Below are 17,338 nucleotides of genomic sequence, written 5' to 3' on the forward strand. Positions count from 1 at the left end.
AAATGTTAACAACAGAGAGAGAGAGTAATTATCACCTCTCTCTTACTGTTTACATCATGTAAGTGATAACTAAACCAAGCCTCCCAGGACGAGTGTCTTGAATGGATATGTGTGACAACATGTTATAAAAAGACACAAGCAGAGTAAATACCAGTATCTCTACATCTAGATTATAACCACAGAATCACAGAGGTTGGGAGACCTGGAGACCATCTAATCCAACTGCTGCTAAAGAAGGTTCCCTGAAATAGATTGCACAGGAAAGTATACAGATGGCTTTTGACAATCTCCAGAGAAAGAGACTCCAAAACCTCACTGAGCAGCCTGTTCCAATGCCCTGACACCTCACAGTAAATAAGTTCTTCCTCATGTTCAGCTGGAATTCACTGTGTTCCAATTTGAGCAGATTGCCTCATCCTTTCACTGGACACCACTGAAAAGAGTCTGGCATCAATCTCTTGACACCTGTCCTTTAGTTATTTATGAACACCAATAGGATCCCCTCTGCCTTCCTCCCTCCAGGTCAAACAGTCCCAGGTCTCTCAGCCTTTTCTTAAAAGGGAGATGCTTCAGGCCTCTCACATCTTTCTCACCCTTCACTGGACTCTTTCTAGGAGATCCCTGTCTTTCTTGAATCAATTAGCCCAGAACTGGACACCATATTACAGAAGTAGGCTCACCAGGGTAGAGTAGAAAGGGGGAAAAAAATTTCTTAGACCTTAGCCTGCTGGCCCTGCTCTTCTTAATGCACCAAAGAATCACACTGGCTTTCTTAACTCTGAATTTGCCTTTGTTAAACCTCATAATAATCTTTTCTGCCCAGCTCGGTAGGCTAGGGGCTGCCTTTGTACATCTGGGGCTCTTATGCTCCTGGTACCACACACATCTCATCAGCCACTCTCTCATGAGGTCTGGAGACTCCATGCATCTCTCTCCTCACTCTGGAGTCTCCTCAATTTCAGGACCATATTGCAGACCATGATCCTGCTACAGAACAAGTTTGCACTGGAGCTGACCACAAAATATAAAGGAAATCACTAACAGTTACCTGAATAACGGATTTTGAATCCTTTCTTGCTGGTTGCATGATCAGTCGACCAGCGAAGGTACAGCTGATTCATTTTGCTTGTAAAGTTCAGTTGTCCAGTATGATTTCCACTTAAAGCAACCAGTAAAGGGCTTTGTCCAGAAGAACCTTCCAATGTCAAAGATATGAAAGTTTTAAAATAGTAGCAGTGTGATAAATCTTTTCCATACTTTAGTTGAACTGTGAGTGTGAATATACAAGGAAAAAAATAGGAAATCTCATGGCACGTTTTTGTCAGTAAAATAATTAACAGATCTGTATTTAAACTATCTATCCATTTTTAGGTTTCCACTATAAGAAACCCTGTTTCAAACAAACTGACATACAAAGCAATGAGTGTTTTTGCCATAAACAGTGAAAAATCAATGGAAACGTTTTTGCAATTCATTTTCATTTGCAGAAATTACTTTGTATGACATTACAGTTCTGCTTATTTTCTTTAAGCTCACTTTTAACTAGTGAATAGTGCTAAATTTGTGCATTTCTTGACACTAAGCAGCTAACAGAATTTAGAACACCACCATAATACACAGTGAAAATGTTACTGAAAAAATGTTCTGTCATGTTTAAAATCACATCACCACGGAATCACACATGTAAAAGCATTAGTATTTTACTGTACATATATACTAGAGCTCAATACTATTAAAAATAATTTGTTACTATAGAATCCTTTTAATGTAAAAAATATTACTTCATTTTACCATAAGGAAACATACAGGATGCTAAAAAAACGTGTCCTGGCACTAAACTACTACCTTCACTACAGTAAATCCCTAGATCCAGTAATAATAATTTGCAGGTTGGTTACATAACACAGCAATACAACAGTGGAAAGAAAATATCAATGTGCCACACCAATCCCCTTTTGAATGCTTTCTAAAACATGAAATGACATCTTCCTCCATACAAAGGTTATCTTTCCTCCAGCTGAACTTCTCCTTATAGTATGCTCACTATGCTGTTTACTCTGTATTATATTACGTTTTGGAAAGCTAAGCTAAACCAACACTATCTCAGACACAGCAGACCTTTCAAATAGGGTGCTTCTTTTCATTTTAACTGAGTTTTATTAGCTGCAGCCTGATCAGTTCTTCACAGAATCACAGAATTGCAGTGGTTGGAAGGGACCTCTGGAGATGAACACTATGAACCTATGAACCTATCACCTAGCCCAACCTCATGCTAAAGCTGGTTCCCTGAAGTAGGTTAGACAGGAAAGCATCCAAGTGATGTTTGAGACTCCCCAACATCCCTGGGCACCTAGTTCCAATAGTTTGTTGTTCTTATGTTGTACGAATGTACAAAAATAAAGCTGATTCGTAGGAGACCTAGAAATTGAACTCAATTGTAGTCAACCTTCTTCCAATATAAGGAAAATTTATGGATTAGGACATTTCAGATATGGAAGGGAGGATATAGAAGCCACAGAAAATGATAAAAATTTATACGGCCTCCCCAGTTCTCTACAACTGCATTTCAGTTACCATTATGGCAATGATACAATTAAGTAAATATTAATAAATAAACTCTAAGTAATAAAAAAAAAAAAAAGAATAAATCAGCACAGATTTAGGTGCAGATTGCCTAGCATATCCTCATTTAAATGTTTTGATATTTGTGTTTATTATTAGCGTCAGTGTCTGATGACTACATTGTAGGATAGACAATGAGGACTGCTGAGGTTAATACTTATTTTTGCTTGAAATGATTTAGAACATGACAATTCATTTATTTTCTCTGTGCTTCACCCTGGACTTTGTAAAATCTGTTTAATGCAATTTAATCAGTTCATGAGGTATTGTTTCAGCTCAGAAATTCTCAAATAAAAAGTCTGAGTATTATTGGAAATAAAAATCTACCACATATGAAGAAGGGAGACTCTTTCCTCACTAATGATGGTGAAATTTGATTGCAGCATGACATACCGAGCAGTCATATCACATTTTTCAGACACTGGAAGATCAGAAGAATGTTGCTTAATTTTTACTGAAGTTGGTTTTCATTGCCAGAAGGCAAATTTTCAGCTGGCATTCAGGCAATTTTGCATCAGATCCTAGACATTCCTGAATTTGATTTGTTATCATTTATTAACACTCAACTCCCAGAGTGCTGACATGACATATGATGCTTTCCTGAATGTTAGGTAAAAACTGACAATACTGTTTAATTGCAGTGATAGAATCATGTTGGTTTATTTGGGGAAAAAAAAAATCAAAGAATATTTGCTGTATTAAATAGATAATATTCAGTATAAGTAGCCTTAATATATTGTTTTCTAGTTCAAAAGTCTTTAATAATTTTATTCATTGTACATTTACGGCTTCTCTTGCTTAGAATTTAGATGGAGTTTCCAAGAGTTCTGACTGATAATGGGGAGAGGATATGGCTAATGGTCTTATTGCTCCAAGCTGACCAGAGTGGCCTCATTAATGGGATGTCTACTCTCCTAAAGCACCATAATTCAAATACAAATACAGTGAGTTAGACATATTCAGTATTTTCTTTTACATTCCAAAGTTTCCTCATCAAGTCATCAGAAGCCTATACCTTAGTGAATTTTATTTATCTAACATTTTCTGTGTAAATCTTTAAGTCATTTCTATGTAAAGTTATATGATACATCTTTATCTGGATTAGAAAATATAGCTCAGTTAGACTAATTTAAACAAAACTAATGCTGTTTTGGACCACACGCAGTTCTAGGATATAATCTATATTTACTGCAAAATTTAGCAATACATAGAAATAGATAAGCCAACTCTTAATACCAAATGAGTTAGTCTGATTTATATCCATAACTGGAAATGGTATAGCCACATCAGCATCGCCTTCTGCCCCAAGTAACTCATCATGCTGTGATGTAGAACTAATTAGCCGAGCAAAGCACATTGTTAATGTGGCCACAGGGACACAAACAAGTATCTCTGCAAGGCACTGCAATGAGCCATATTTAAATATCAACTTGTTGAGAGCTAGCTTAGGAATCTCTACATGGCACTGCATTAAGAGGTTATAAATATGCCATTATCACTCTCATTTAAGTTTGCTGGTAGGTGGTAGAAAAAATGGTTGCAGCAGAGCTTCACTAGAGATAAATATGTAACAATATGATTCTACGACACGAAATGACAATGCTTAAAAATGTAGCAACTATGTTAATTCTTCTCTCGAATCTATTATTGATAATCTGATTTCATTAAATTTAAATGCATAAGAAAGAAAAAGAAAATATTCATCAGGATCATTAAGCAGACTAAGCAGACTTTTGCAAAAGAAAACAAAGTGATTAAATCACTTGAAAATTCTCAAGCATGCTATATATTGTTTCAACATTAAATACAAAATAGAGTGGAGGAAAATATACATTTAAGAGATTTTTCAGACAATTTTCTCTGAAAACCTGACACAGACCAAAACACATCTTATGGGGAAAAAAAATAAATGAATCAATATATTTGAAAGAATGAAAAATATTGTTGCTATATTTTTTTCTGAATATTGCTGTACAAAGTGAAAATATTTTAATAAGACTTTTTTAGATATTAAAAGCCTGTTACCTAATAAAAACAGATACCTCAAAGCATATGACCATTTAACATTTTTCACTGTATGGAAATCACATATTGAATATTAATAGGTTCTATCAGAGTTATCATATATTCTTGATTAATTGGAAGGATATGTTAATGATCTCCAAAAGAATAAAAATATATTAAAGAACAATCAGGGACGAGATTTTTTCATCAATCAATGAGAGCAGAACAAGTGGTAATAAACTCAGAAATCAATAGAAATGTAAGAAGAGGCTGTTAATTAAACACCACCATCTGAGAGATTACTGCCATGAGTAACGTTCTAGAAAATGAGTTTTTCTTATTTGCCCTAAAACAGATGAGCAAATTCTTTAATATGAGCATCTTCAAACAAGATTTAGCAGCATTTCTGCTATAGCAGGAGAAAGGAGACTGGGTGTTTGGACTCAAATTTCAGTATATGGATCCAAATTATTTTATGAAATTGGTCTAATGAAATTATACCCCACAATTATTTCTGTAGTAGAAATGATCCATGAGAAAACAGCATGTTAAATTCTCCTTTCAGACAGACACCTTCATGCATTTTGCAGAAACAGAAAAACAGCATAACATTGACTTTAACAGGACTGCTGCAGTTGCAGCTTCTCCTCTTCTAAAAATACCAAACAAAATAAAAAACTTTATTGACTGCATCTCTAATAATTGTCATTAACTAACAGATTTAGATTGAAGGCACTACTCTGTAGATTTTGTTATGTATCACAATATTACAAAACCAACTGTTGAAATCAAGACACTCTGAGCCACTGTTCTTTCACAGCAAGATAGAATTTCAGTCTTTCTTACCATCAAATACCTCCAGTTCATCAAACTGCTTTTCACTTTGAAACATTTCTACAAATATGGAGATGTTATATCCTGGATCAACCTTTATAGTCCAAGAACAGGTCTGAGAGTTGGGATATGTGCCTGGGTAACCTGGACTGAGGATTACCCCTGATGACTCTGTACGGATTTCATTTGCTGGACATTGTGCTAGAAAGGATACAACAAGAAGAGCAATAAGAATAGCAATGAAATAAAGTGTTTCTTTTCCATATATATATGGAATATGTACACATAAATATATATAAGGTTGTATTATTCTTCAGATATATATATGCTTCAGATTCAGTTTCCAAATGAAAACATGTTAAAACGTATTATAGACCGAATGAACAATAAAATTCCCTTCAGCACAAAAAGAAACAAGGAGCAGGTCCATAAACCTTGTTTTTATAAAAGAGAATACCAATTAGAGTGAATCATCCAAAGTCCTGTCAGAAACCAAGGTGTTTACAGTCAAGAGATCCATATACACCGGTGTGATTATTCACATACAAAACATGACAATATATTAGAATTTTTAGGCATATTAAATCATTTGAAAACACACGTGCTTTATGCAGGTGAAGAGTTTATACTGCAAGCAGTCCAAGTCAACAAAGTAAGACCTTTTCAGTTACTGTTTTGCCTGTTGGCGGTATTTATGATCAGCATATGACAGTACTAAGTAAGTGCATATTACACTAAAACGTTGTAAATTTTGTATTCTAAATACTGATTTTGATTAAAATACTCTTTTTTGGCCATTTTTTTCTGTAATATTTTGCCCCTCATGCAGAACAGCCTTCTTAATGTCTATCTGCATGAAAAATATGCAGCTGCAAAAATGAAGAACATTTGGGAGAAAGATGTAGGACATCTATGGAAAAACATTTACTGGTCATTCAAATCTGGGGCCTACAAATAAAAAATGGATGTTACACAGATATGGTCCAAATAAAATAACAGTCAAGAAATCTCGAAAGATGAAATGTGTGACAGTAAGTACTTCTAGAACTCATAGCTCGTTTTATCTAAAAGTTTATTATCACTGCCATTTATATGGGTTCTCTTTCACTTTCCAAAGATGAGCGCTGTACGTATTTTCTCAATAACTGACTGCATTAATTTGTGTTTAATGATGGAACATTATAGTTAGAAAAATCTGAGATTTGAAAGTGAGATTTGAGGAAAGGGAAAGGGAAGATTAGGAAATTCCAGACAAAAAGTAATTAAAAAAGCCCCACAAAGTATATTTTCTGCCTTTGTCTTACACTTGCTTTGTTCTTAGGTCACATCAATAGCACAATGTTCATAAAATTTCCTTCAACGTGTCATTGCATATAAACAAGACACAGATCAGTGCAGGGTTACTGTATGGCTTCTTTTCTCCACATATTCTTTTAAACCCACTCTACTAGTTAAATCCAAAACCTTACTAACAGAACAATTTTCAAAAAGAAAAAATACTATTTACATAAAAAAATACGCCCCTCTAATTCCAACCAGGGCAGAGTAATGCAAAGGACAAAAGGGAATTTGGAACATTCTTCTGTGATACTAAATATTATCTTGGAAGGCCTCCCTAAGTGTATTTCTAAGGCATATAAATTTGTAGCAATGGAGGAAAATTAAAGTAAAAAAATGAAACTCTTAAGTCCTTTAAAGTTGTAAACAACTTAGTGCTTCTCCTGTGTCAGTACAGAGGCCAATTCTAACACAGCAAGCTATGGAGTCAAGATTAACTTTCCTGTGGCTAAGTTTGCCTAGACAAGTGGTCCCTTCCAACTTCAACCATTCTCAAGAAATATATGACAGGATGTTAGAAAAGGAATATTCTGGCAGTTATTCAAGGAGATGAGAAGAGTGTGTATTGCTCCTCCGCAGCTTTGTGGGTTGAATGGTCAGCTGGGAGATGTGACAAATTGGCAAAGCTCACTGTGGCAGTATTTGGCTCACCTTCTTCACCAGCATAGTCTACTCACCAAGTCCCCCTACTTATAGCTTAGTAGCTGATTATATCATTTGACCACACAAATGAAGCTAGGTTTGAACATTCACAAGGTTCACATGATTAAAAATATAAAATGGAGGCAGTGAGATACCAGGACAGTGAGCACGTTTCACTGTGCTCTGTAAAAACAAAAGTAGCATCCAGTTTCCAATTGCATCAATAATCAATATTAATTGAATAAAATAACTCCACAATGCTCAGTTCTACACATTATACACAGGTGAAAACAAAACTCTGCAATTCAAATCTTTTTGTTCTCTATTAGCTGTCACCTTTAGCAAGGCATTTCAAAACAGAATACTCCTAAACACAAAATCACACTAATTACTTCAACGAAGGTGTAAATATTTCACTGTTAATATTGTTTCTTTATTTATCAGTCAACTAAAAAATTAATATAGTCATCAGCATTATATCTGATATCTTTCAGCCTCTCTGTCACCTAAGTTACAGAGTGATTCAACTTTACACATTTAGAAACCTAGTAATTGAGGTGAAGTTTATCAGTCAGGAAATTAACAGACACAGAATTAAACATTGAAGACTCAGAAAAACTCATATTTAATTGTTATATACGTTCATCTCATGTATTTCTTAAGTAGCTATTGCTAAATTTTGGCATGATAATAGGAAAAAATATATAAAAAAAAAAAAAAAAAACTTTTCCAGGCATGCTGGAGTACATAAGCAAACTATTTAACATTCATTTTTAATCACATAATTGCAAATGTAAATACAGAACACTGTTATTAGATAGTTTTCACGAATTTATACCTATGGTCAATGCTTGTAGGAAAGCAAAAACAAAGAACAGAGCTTTTTATATTATACAGTAGCACATATTTGAGTGTGACTGAGCAGTGAGAAAATTCTTTTGGATAGCATTATAATATGAATTACCTAACCTTATTTTTAAGGAAATGTCATTAGGTTGTTTAAAAAAGATCTGACTAAGCTTCTTGACTTACCTGTAACACAACAAATTTATCCACCTTTGGTTTCTCTTCTTCATAAATATCCTTACCATACTGGAACAATAGTATAATACCTCATGAATTTAAGTATTTTGAGCAGTCAATTTAAAGATATCTACCTTACACTGAATGGCAAGTAGCTGTTCTACAAATAGTGAATATTTGTGTCCAGCAGAGGAGTATTTCTTGCTGCACAGTGTTCAACATGCGTTAATACACATCTTTACCTTTTCCTAACAGCAATTAGAAAAGTAAAGAATGTTATAGAAAGATGAGACAAGAGAATAGACTCCACCAATATAAATACAAATCACAAATGGCCAACTAATCTCTACAGGAATGCAAACTTGAGAGTTAGCCAGTACTGGTAGATAAATAAAAATATGTATATCCAGTGTATTTTAAACAGTTCACATTTTGTGAAAATTTGAAATATATAAAAGATACAATTGACAGCCACAGTGCCTGCAAAAATTGAAACAAAAGCAGGGATGGGAAGTGGGCAACAGGAGGACAGATAAACCGGGAGAGAGTGAAGGAGAATTTCTACAATAGCGTTTCTTGTTAAGGAATCTGATTTATTTAGCACCAACATTTATCTACTGGGGGTTGCCTTGCTTTTTCAGTAGGGAAGGAAGTCTGCTTTCTGATTTTCCATTTTACCACATTTTGCAAGTCCTACTCAAAAATGGTATGTGAACTGTCATGTTTCACTGCCTCTTTCAGCTAAGTTACTAAAAATTTCAGAAGAGCAAAATGTGTGTTTCCTGCTACAACCCTCTACAAAATATAAAGATTGTGGAAGAAAAACGTATAACACAGATAAGGCTAAAGATATTTGTGTCACCTGAGAGAGGGGCAGAAAACATGATTCTTATGATTTTTAGCCCAATTTTAAAATGCAGATTTATTTAATGTGGTCACTGGACTGGGATTTCTGTCCTAGTTCTGCTGGAATTGTAACAAAATGAAACCTTCCAGAAAAGAAGCCAAGGAAAATTAACTATCCAGGGAAAGACTGACTTGGAAATCTCTGAATATGAGAACTCTAATTACAAGACAGGCTGAAGGAGCCTGGCTTATTCTGCCTACAGAACTTCAGGGTGTGAAGAGGCTCTGCCATGAGTAAGGTTGCTACACACTAGACTGGGTTACCTGGAGCTTCATTCAAGCTGGTCTTGCATACCTCCAGGGATGGCTGGAATTCCACAGTCTTCTATGGGCAACCTGTTCCAGTGCCTCATCACTCTCATGAAGAATTTCTTCCTTATCTCTAATTTAAATCTACCTGCATTATGCTTAAAGTCATTACTCATTGTTCCAACACTATACTACTTGACATTGTCTCTCCCCATCTTTCCTGAAGGCTCTCTTTAAATACTGGAATGTCTCTATAAGATTTAGAACTTTCTCTTCTCTATGCTAAAGAAACCTAAATTTCTTAGCCTGTCTTTGTAGGTGAGATGCTCTGGCCCTCTTATTGTCCTCGTGGACTCCTCTGGATCCTGCAATTATGATGTTGATGTTCTTCTTATGCTAAAGCCACAGCTGAGTGCAGTACTCCATGTGGGATCTCATGAGAGCAGAATAGAGAAGTGAAGAATCACCTCCCTCTCCCCAATTGTCACCTCTTTTTTTTGACACAGCCCAGAATGCAGTTGGCTTTCTGGGCTGCAAGTGCACACCACTGGCTCATATTTAGTTTCACATCCACCAACACTTCCAATATTCTCATCAGGGGTGCTCTTGATCAATTCTCCACCTCCCCTGTATTTTTGCTTCTTGCCGTAACCCAGATTGAGGACTGTGCACTTAGTCTTGCTGAATTTCGTGAATTTTGCAGAGGCCTTTCAAGACTCCTCTGGATGGCATCCCTTCCCTCCAATGTGTTAACCATAAACTTGCTGAGGGTGCAGTCAGACCCAATGCCCATTGACCAGCAAAGATAATGCCAGTCCCTATATTCAACCTCTGAAGAACACCACTATCACTAGTGGACACTGAGCTGCTGACCACAGATCTTTGAGTGAAACCATCCAGCTAATTAATTATTCACTAAGTAGTCCATCCATTTAATCCCCTGAATGTGAAAGGGTTGTAACCAAGCTCCTAATAGATATCATCCAATGGAATCTGCTCATTTATTATTTCTGTCCACACTGTACTTTTTCAATTTTAGAAGGTAAAATATGAAACTTACTGTCTTCTCTCAAGTATGTATGGGAAAAATTTGAGGATGCCTTAAAAGCAGAGGTCATGTCAAAGGCTCAGCATCTTGCTGGCAGACTAGTTCATGCACAATGAGAATATTTTCTGTAGGGTGCTTAGGGCCCTGTACAATAGACTGTACTTGGGACATTATCATGGTACCAAGCATGATGAGAAAGCCTGTTGTCAGACAGCCCAGTGCTCTGGCTTCACTATAAACAGGAGAGGAAAGGGAGCTGTAAGAAAAATATGGTACAATTACAGCTGCTCTGAAGGTCATTAATTCAGATTGATGTAGAAGTAGTCACCGAGATTGATTTTTCTTGCCTTTTAGGTGTGTCAGCAGTCTTGTTGGTACATAATTTCCTAGAATCTGGTTTTCTATCATATAAACATATTTGTCTACTACAACACAGAGAGACAGTTCAGGAAAACGAAATATTTTCTGACATCTTACAAAAACGTGAAGCTAACCTAAATAAAAATAATATAAACAATCACAAACTACAATGGATAAAATGCAGAAATACAAGAAGGCATTCCGAAAATTATCTTAAAAACAATATAAATTGAATAGCAAGTAGCAATTTTTTCCAAGTCTATTAGGATCAGACAGTACCACAGTTCCATAATCCATTACCTCAAAAGAAATTGAGTAAAATTGAAGAAGTTTTAAGAAGGATGACAAAAATTATTAAAGGTGTGAAATATATTCCTGACTGTGGAATCATGCCATAAATATGGTGAATTGAGAATAACTCAGTACTCTGTCTTTCCCTGAAAAACTAGAAGACATGAAGTGAAAACAGAAAGTGTCAGTTTCAAATCAAACAGAAGGGCAAAATTCTTCATGCATTACATAATTTAAAGCCATTAAACTTTGTGAATCGAAAACACTTTTATGGGTTCAAAGTGGAACTGAATAAATCCATAAAAGAAATCTCTACAGGATTCAAATTACCCTGAGCATCTTAGCTTCAGTTTGTTGGAAGTATTAATTCATTTCATGCTTGCAATGATCATAACTAAATTGTTACTAGCCAGTGACACATGCAGATCATGACATATATGGATTTCTGGTCTCATCCAGTGTATCTGTTCTTATCTTTTTTTAACTTCTCTGCACAAATGTATAGTGGTGATATAAATAATTAAAATCTTAAAAAGTACTGTTCATTACATTAACAGGTTATTTTTTAAAAGTCTATAATTGCCTTAATAGTTTTAAAGTAGGAGTTAGGAGTAGGATTGCTTATTTACAATCTTCAAGTTGGAGATTTCTCTCTCCATTAGCATATATTGATGAGTCCTTGAAAAAGAATGCTTATGTATGCCAATGTACTGCATATGGATGTCTTAACTGTTTAAATGTAGAACTCCAAAAGAGTGTGCCTGCTTGTCGAGTCACCCAGAATATATTGTGAGGAATAAAGGAATATCACTTTCTAACACCACCAGAGTTAGAGAATTTGCTTCCTGGATTTTGGAGTTTCTTCAACATCCATTTACCAGTACTTTTCAAGTTCTACATTAAAAAGTTGCATTATATTTTTGATCTCTCAAACATTCATATGCGCAAGAAGTTTTATCACAAAATGAGATGTTACATCCAGGGGTTAAATACTTAGGAGTTTAGAAAAAGTTCCAACTACGAATGCATATCATATTTAGGTTATTTATTAGGTTATCCCACTGAGATCAGAGAAATGAAATGATTTGGAAACAACAACGGCAACAACCAATAAGAAATGAATCATTTTTACCAATAAGTACACAGAAATAAATATTTTTCTTGTTATTTTTGCATATTTTATGTTGGCGGTTGTGAAAAACAAAAACCAATGTAGAACCGCAGATTCATTGTTTCCCAGTGCGTGACAAATCCTAGACTGCAGTATGCACAAGTTAAGAAAGGGGAAGTTTTCTCAGGCATAAGTGGTCACTAGTACTCATTACCTATAGATGCATCAAATATATTGTAACAGCAAAAAACGAATACAGCTTATACTAAGAGTCATTAAATCATTTTTAAAATATCATTACAGTGTTATCTGTTGCACAGATGGATTTCATAATAGGGAAAATGTTCCATTGATACTAACACAGTATACTTTAAAAGTAATCACAATTAGTGTATTATGAATATGAGAGTTTTTTTTATCACATTTTGACATGCTCAGAATAAAACTGCCTTAAAGTTTTAATAATGGCATTTCATCAATAGTGTTTTCCCCCCAAACATTTTGAGGTGCTTCACTTTTTAAGGCTGTTCAGGGACTGAGAAAAATATCTTTGTTTTGTTGTGAAATAGTGTTAAGGCATTTAAATTAATTCTGAAACACAGAGTTTCAGTGGTAATGTAGTTAAATGAAACTATTTTTCAGTATATACGTGGTAGCATCTTTGAAAGGCAATTTTCATTTGATTCTAAAGCAGATGTCTATCCAAAAATTTTAGAGATCTGCTTGTAATTGGTATGTGCTTCTAAGATACTGAAGAAATAAATGGAAACTTTTTTTTTTTTTCTAAAATAATAATGGATACACAGTAACCTTGAATTTCATATTTAATATTTAGGATGATAAAATAGAATGCATTCTAATCATACAAAGTCCACACAAGCAATTATTTACCTTCACAAATTGGAGAAGATCCTTCAAACTGCAACTGTGTATTCAGTTTGCAGGTTAGTATATCTTGTCCAACAAGGGTAAAACCAGGATGGCATTTGTACTTCACAAAATCTCCTGAAAGAATTATTAACAACAAAAAAATCTTGAAGTTTACAGTGAAAAAGAAAACCTCAGAAGTATACAAACGTATCAGGTGAAAGGTGAAATATATTAAAAGTTTTGTTGAAATTCAGGTAAAAACGTAAGAAAGAAAAGAGACAACACTATTGCCATTGTTTTATCACCTATTCCAAAGTCATCATCTTCTGTAAACAAATCTGCATGAGGAACTATTGGTGGAGGCTGGCACTTCTTCAGCTGATATGCTGCAAATTTAAGTGAAAATAAGATTAAGTAATGGTGTGATAAGAGTTATTTTACGGAAAAATCATTTCATATTTACACCTGCAAAATTACCAAAACTATACCAGAAATTACAGTCTTTCAGTTAAAACATTTTCTTATTTAAATGTCATGACATTACAGAGTGAGTGAGAACGAACTAAGGAACTCTTGCTCCATAGTTATAGACTGATCCATTGTAGGTCTGAGTGAAGTTGAAACGCTTATGAAGATGTATTTCCAGCTACAAGGCTGCTGTTTTATGTGGCTGTCTTTACAGCCTATCGTAAGGCTAATCACAGATTACTTCCATTCCCTGGAAAAATCAGTAAATAAAAGTTACATTTCTGGCTTGTCATATTAATTCTTCATTTAAGCATATTGGGAGAAACTAAGGTTTCTCAGATAAACATATCTTTATTTTAAAAAGAATCAGTAATTGTAATGATCATAATGCTTACAAGTTAAACAAAAGAAAACAATAGCAATGTCTTTAAAACAAATTGTTTTCTCCACTCTTCAAAAGTTGTGAAAAGTTGTGAGCAGTCTCTTAAGGAATATGACCAGTTCAATAATTGACATTGACCATTCCCTGTAGTTTGCTGTGCAGACACAATTCTGAAATGCTTAAGTTCCCTGCAGGATGTCTAGAGCCTGGTACTTAGTATCTGCTCCTCAGAAAAATGCTCTAAAGTCTAGACATTAGGCTACATAACATCCTTCTTTTGTGAGAAAAACAGACAAGAAAGATTGCAGTCTCTGAGTACGAATTCTGTGCAGACTACTCCATGCAAATAGGCATCTTCAGGTATACTCTTTCTGTGTCACTGCCTCCAGTTCTTGTGAATTAATTCAATCTTTATGAATTTCAATCCAAAACACCAAAAAATTAATATTAAAGATCTGAATGAATTCAGAATCAGAATTAGAACTGAAAATCTAAATTTGTGTCTGAGTTAACAGACTTGATTTGCTTAATTCACAGGTCAGAGGCCTAGTGTGTAGGTCCACAGCTACAGCCACGACTTTAACTTTGAATGCAGTACTTTACTAGGTATCAAAGCTGCTGTTCAGTGCTCCAACATCATCCCACCAAGCTATCTATAAATGATCTCTAAATTAGTAAGCTGGTGACGATTTTTGTTACAGCAATATAAATTAATTGATCAATAAATGAACTAAATAAATTAAACAATTGAGAGAATAACATTAGATAGCAATGATTAATAGAACAGTGTTTATTCAAAAGTAAAAAAGAATTTTAAGACATTTTGAATGTGTTTTAAAAACAAATCTATACTATCATTTTTAAAAAAGTAGCAAACTTATGAAGCCCTGGTAAGCCCTGTAATCAGCTCCTCCCATATTTAAGAATTATTTTTAAAATTCATTTATTGATTTTGGTAATTAGATACTGATCATATAAAGCAAACTTACCATGAAAATTGAGAACAAAGAATCCTCCTGTTGAAAAATCACTGTGAAATTTGAGGAGGACTTGGTTGGTGGAACTGTAAGCTGTTTCCAGAGCCGTGTTCCCACTGAACACTCCCAACTGAGGTGAATTAAGGTCAGGACCATCCCTAGAAAGACAATCATGAAAAAACAGCTGAAGAAACACAACAGTTCACATTTAAATTAACAGTCTCTTTTCTCTGTAATGTAAGTTTAACTTTTTTTTTTTTTTTTAGAATGTCTTTTCTAGTGAAATGATTTAGAATACATTTGTTTTTCCTTCTGCCATTATCCTTTCTATATTTCAAACTTAGTATTTCTTTGGGAGACCAAGAGTAATTTATAACTTTTTATATCAAGGGCTAAGAAAATTAGAGATGGACTTTTTAAAGTTTGAATTTTTCTGTATTTTTTCCTGCCAATATTTTCACATATATATGAACACAAGGAAAAAAAAAAGTCTTTTTATGTTTCTAAGATTTTTCACCTACATCCATCAAGTCTGTACCTATGACTAGTACATACAAAAATGTGCATATTGCAAGTTCATTTTACTGTTTCAATTCATTCTTAAGAGTCTTTTGACTATGACAGCTGTGGGGAGTAGAGGAAAAGGGGAGAAAAAAAGCTGAAAGAAAGGTTATGTATTTCTGAACAACAGGATAGATAACCAAAGAGAAATGGTATGATGAAAGCACGCTGCTTTCATTTTTTTTACCATCATGTGCAACATTTAGCTCTGAACAGATAGAGTAACTAAATTAAACCATTGCTTAAAATTGCTGAAGAATTTTTGGTGCTCTGTGACACTTGTCTGTGGTCTCATAAATTACACATACTGAATCTAAACAGAATCAAAAACCTTTTGTGATATGTGTTTTACATAGCTGTATATTATCTAGAAGCTCTCAGGAAGAATTTAGTATTTGACCTTCCACTGTCTTTAAACTAGAGGGATATTAGTTCACCAATAGCTGCATAGTTAAAAAGCCAAACATTAACTCATTTTTGTTTGTTTCAATTCTCTCTAGATAATCTAGTTATAAAAAGAAATGTCCATTGTATGGAGAAACTGGTTCAAGTGTTTTAAAAAGGATATGTCGTGTATACAGCTTGCAAAAAAACTTGTACTTAAAAATATATATAATTTAAATGAACTATTTTCTTATTCAGTGTATTGAGATTTTCCAGGCTTTGAATTTCAGCTTCAGTGGCAGTAAGAAAAAAATGAACGACAGCTGACTTGGCATAAAAATGTATTTTCAACTTCTTCTTGCCTTGTAAATAATTGTCAAAGTAATTAATATTGAACAGGAACCTGATAATTTGCTTGAAGAAAATACATTTCTGCGCCAAGACAGCTATTGCTCTTTTCTTGTTCTAAAAAAAAATTAAAAATTGACCTTTTGTACAGAAATAAATGTCATATGTATGAATGGCATAAACACAAACAGTTTACTCCCATCACCAATACATCAGAAAATAAAGTTGTAAAGAAAGCATGCTTGTGACTTATGGGAAAAGGAACTGTAATAAATAAGTCCTAAATTATTTTAAATTGTTGTGTGAAAGAATCTAACAACTGAGAGATTCAGCATATTGTTTAGCTAAATATGTTCAAAAAGTTGGCATATTATAAATTTATTATTTAATAGCTTATGATTAAAAAAGAGCATAATGAATCCAGCATTCTCTTTGTTTACCACATCAGAGAGGACACGACAACCTAAGATGAATTTTAGACATTCATTCCATGTTAATGCAAACATAAATGTTAGCTATTGTGCAGTTCATAAACAGTCACGCATGTCTTTTATAACCTAATTAGATTTTCCCTGCATTGTATTTAGTATTACTGACTGGAAAAAAAACAAACAAACAACTCATCCTGCTCAGGAATATGTAAAGAAATAATGGACCAGCTGGCAGATTGAAGCAGCTGACTCAAAAAAAAGAGTAACTTACATTCCACATTCTGTGCAAACTATCTGCAGCACATAGAAGTGAAAGGTCGCTTTGCACATAACATGGAGTAAGATTCAGGCATGAGTATAGCTGAATATGTCACAACTTTTTATCAGAAACATCATCATATATGTCTGCTTTACAATTCAGTAAATTCTTATGAAATAACATTGGCAGCCCTGAGATCTAATTTTCCATCTGGAAACACAAAATTGAGT

The 17,338-nt window shown here is 34.2% G+C and overlaps 1 protein-coding gene across 1 annotated transcript in view; it reads right to left on the minus strand.

Annotated features, from left to right (window-relative positions):
• CSMD1 (CUB and Sushi multiple domains 1) overlaps positions 1 to 17,338 on the minus strand; it is a 966,006-nt gene that overhangs the window by 75,637 nt on the left and 873,031 nt on the right. The window contains exons 44-48 of the mRNA XM_065730794.1: positions 15,138 to 15,283; positions 13,604 to 13,684; positions 13,320 to 13,433; positions 5,473 to 5,661; positions 1,049 to 1,195 (exon numbers count right to left, since the gene is read on the minus strand). Coding sequence (XP_065586866.1) covers positions 1,049 to 1,195; positions 5,473 to 5,661; positions 13,320 to 13,433; positions 13,604 to 13,684; positions 15,138 to 15,283 — 677 coding nt within the window. The remainder of the gene's footprint in view (positions 1 to 1,048; positions 1,196 to 5,472; positions 5,662 to 13,319; positions 13,434 to 13,603; positions 13,685 to 15,137; positions 15,284 to 17,338) is intronic.

The sequence above is a fragment of the Cyrtonyx montezumae genome, unplaced genomic scaffold (genome assembly GCF_038088225.1).
Source record: "Cyrtonyx montezumae isolate F1298 unplaced genomic scaffold, pur_monq_1.0 scaffold_13, whole genome shotgun sequence".
NCBI classification, from domain to species: domain Eukaryota; kingdom Metazoa; phylum Chordata; class Aves; order Galliformes; family Odontophoridae; genus Cyrtonyx; species Cyrtonyx montezumae.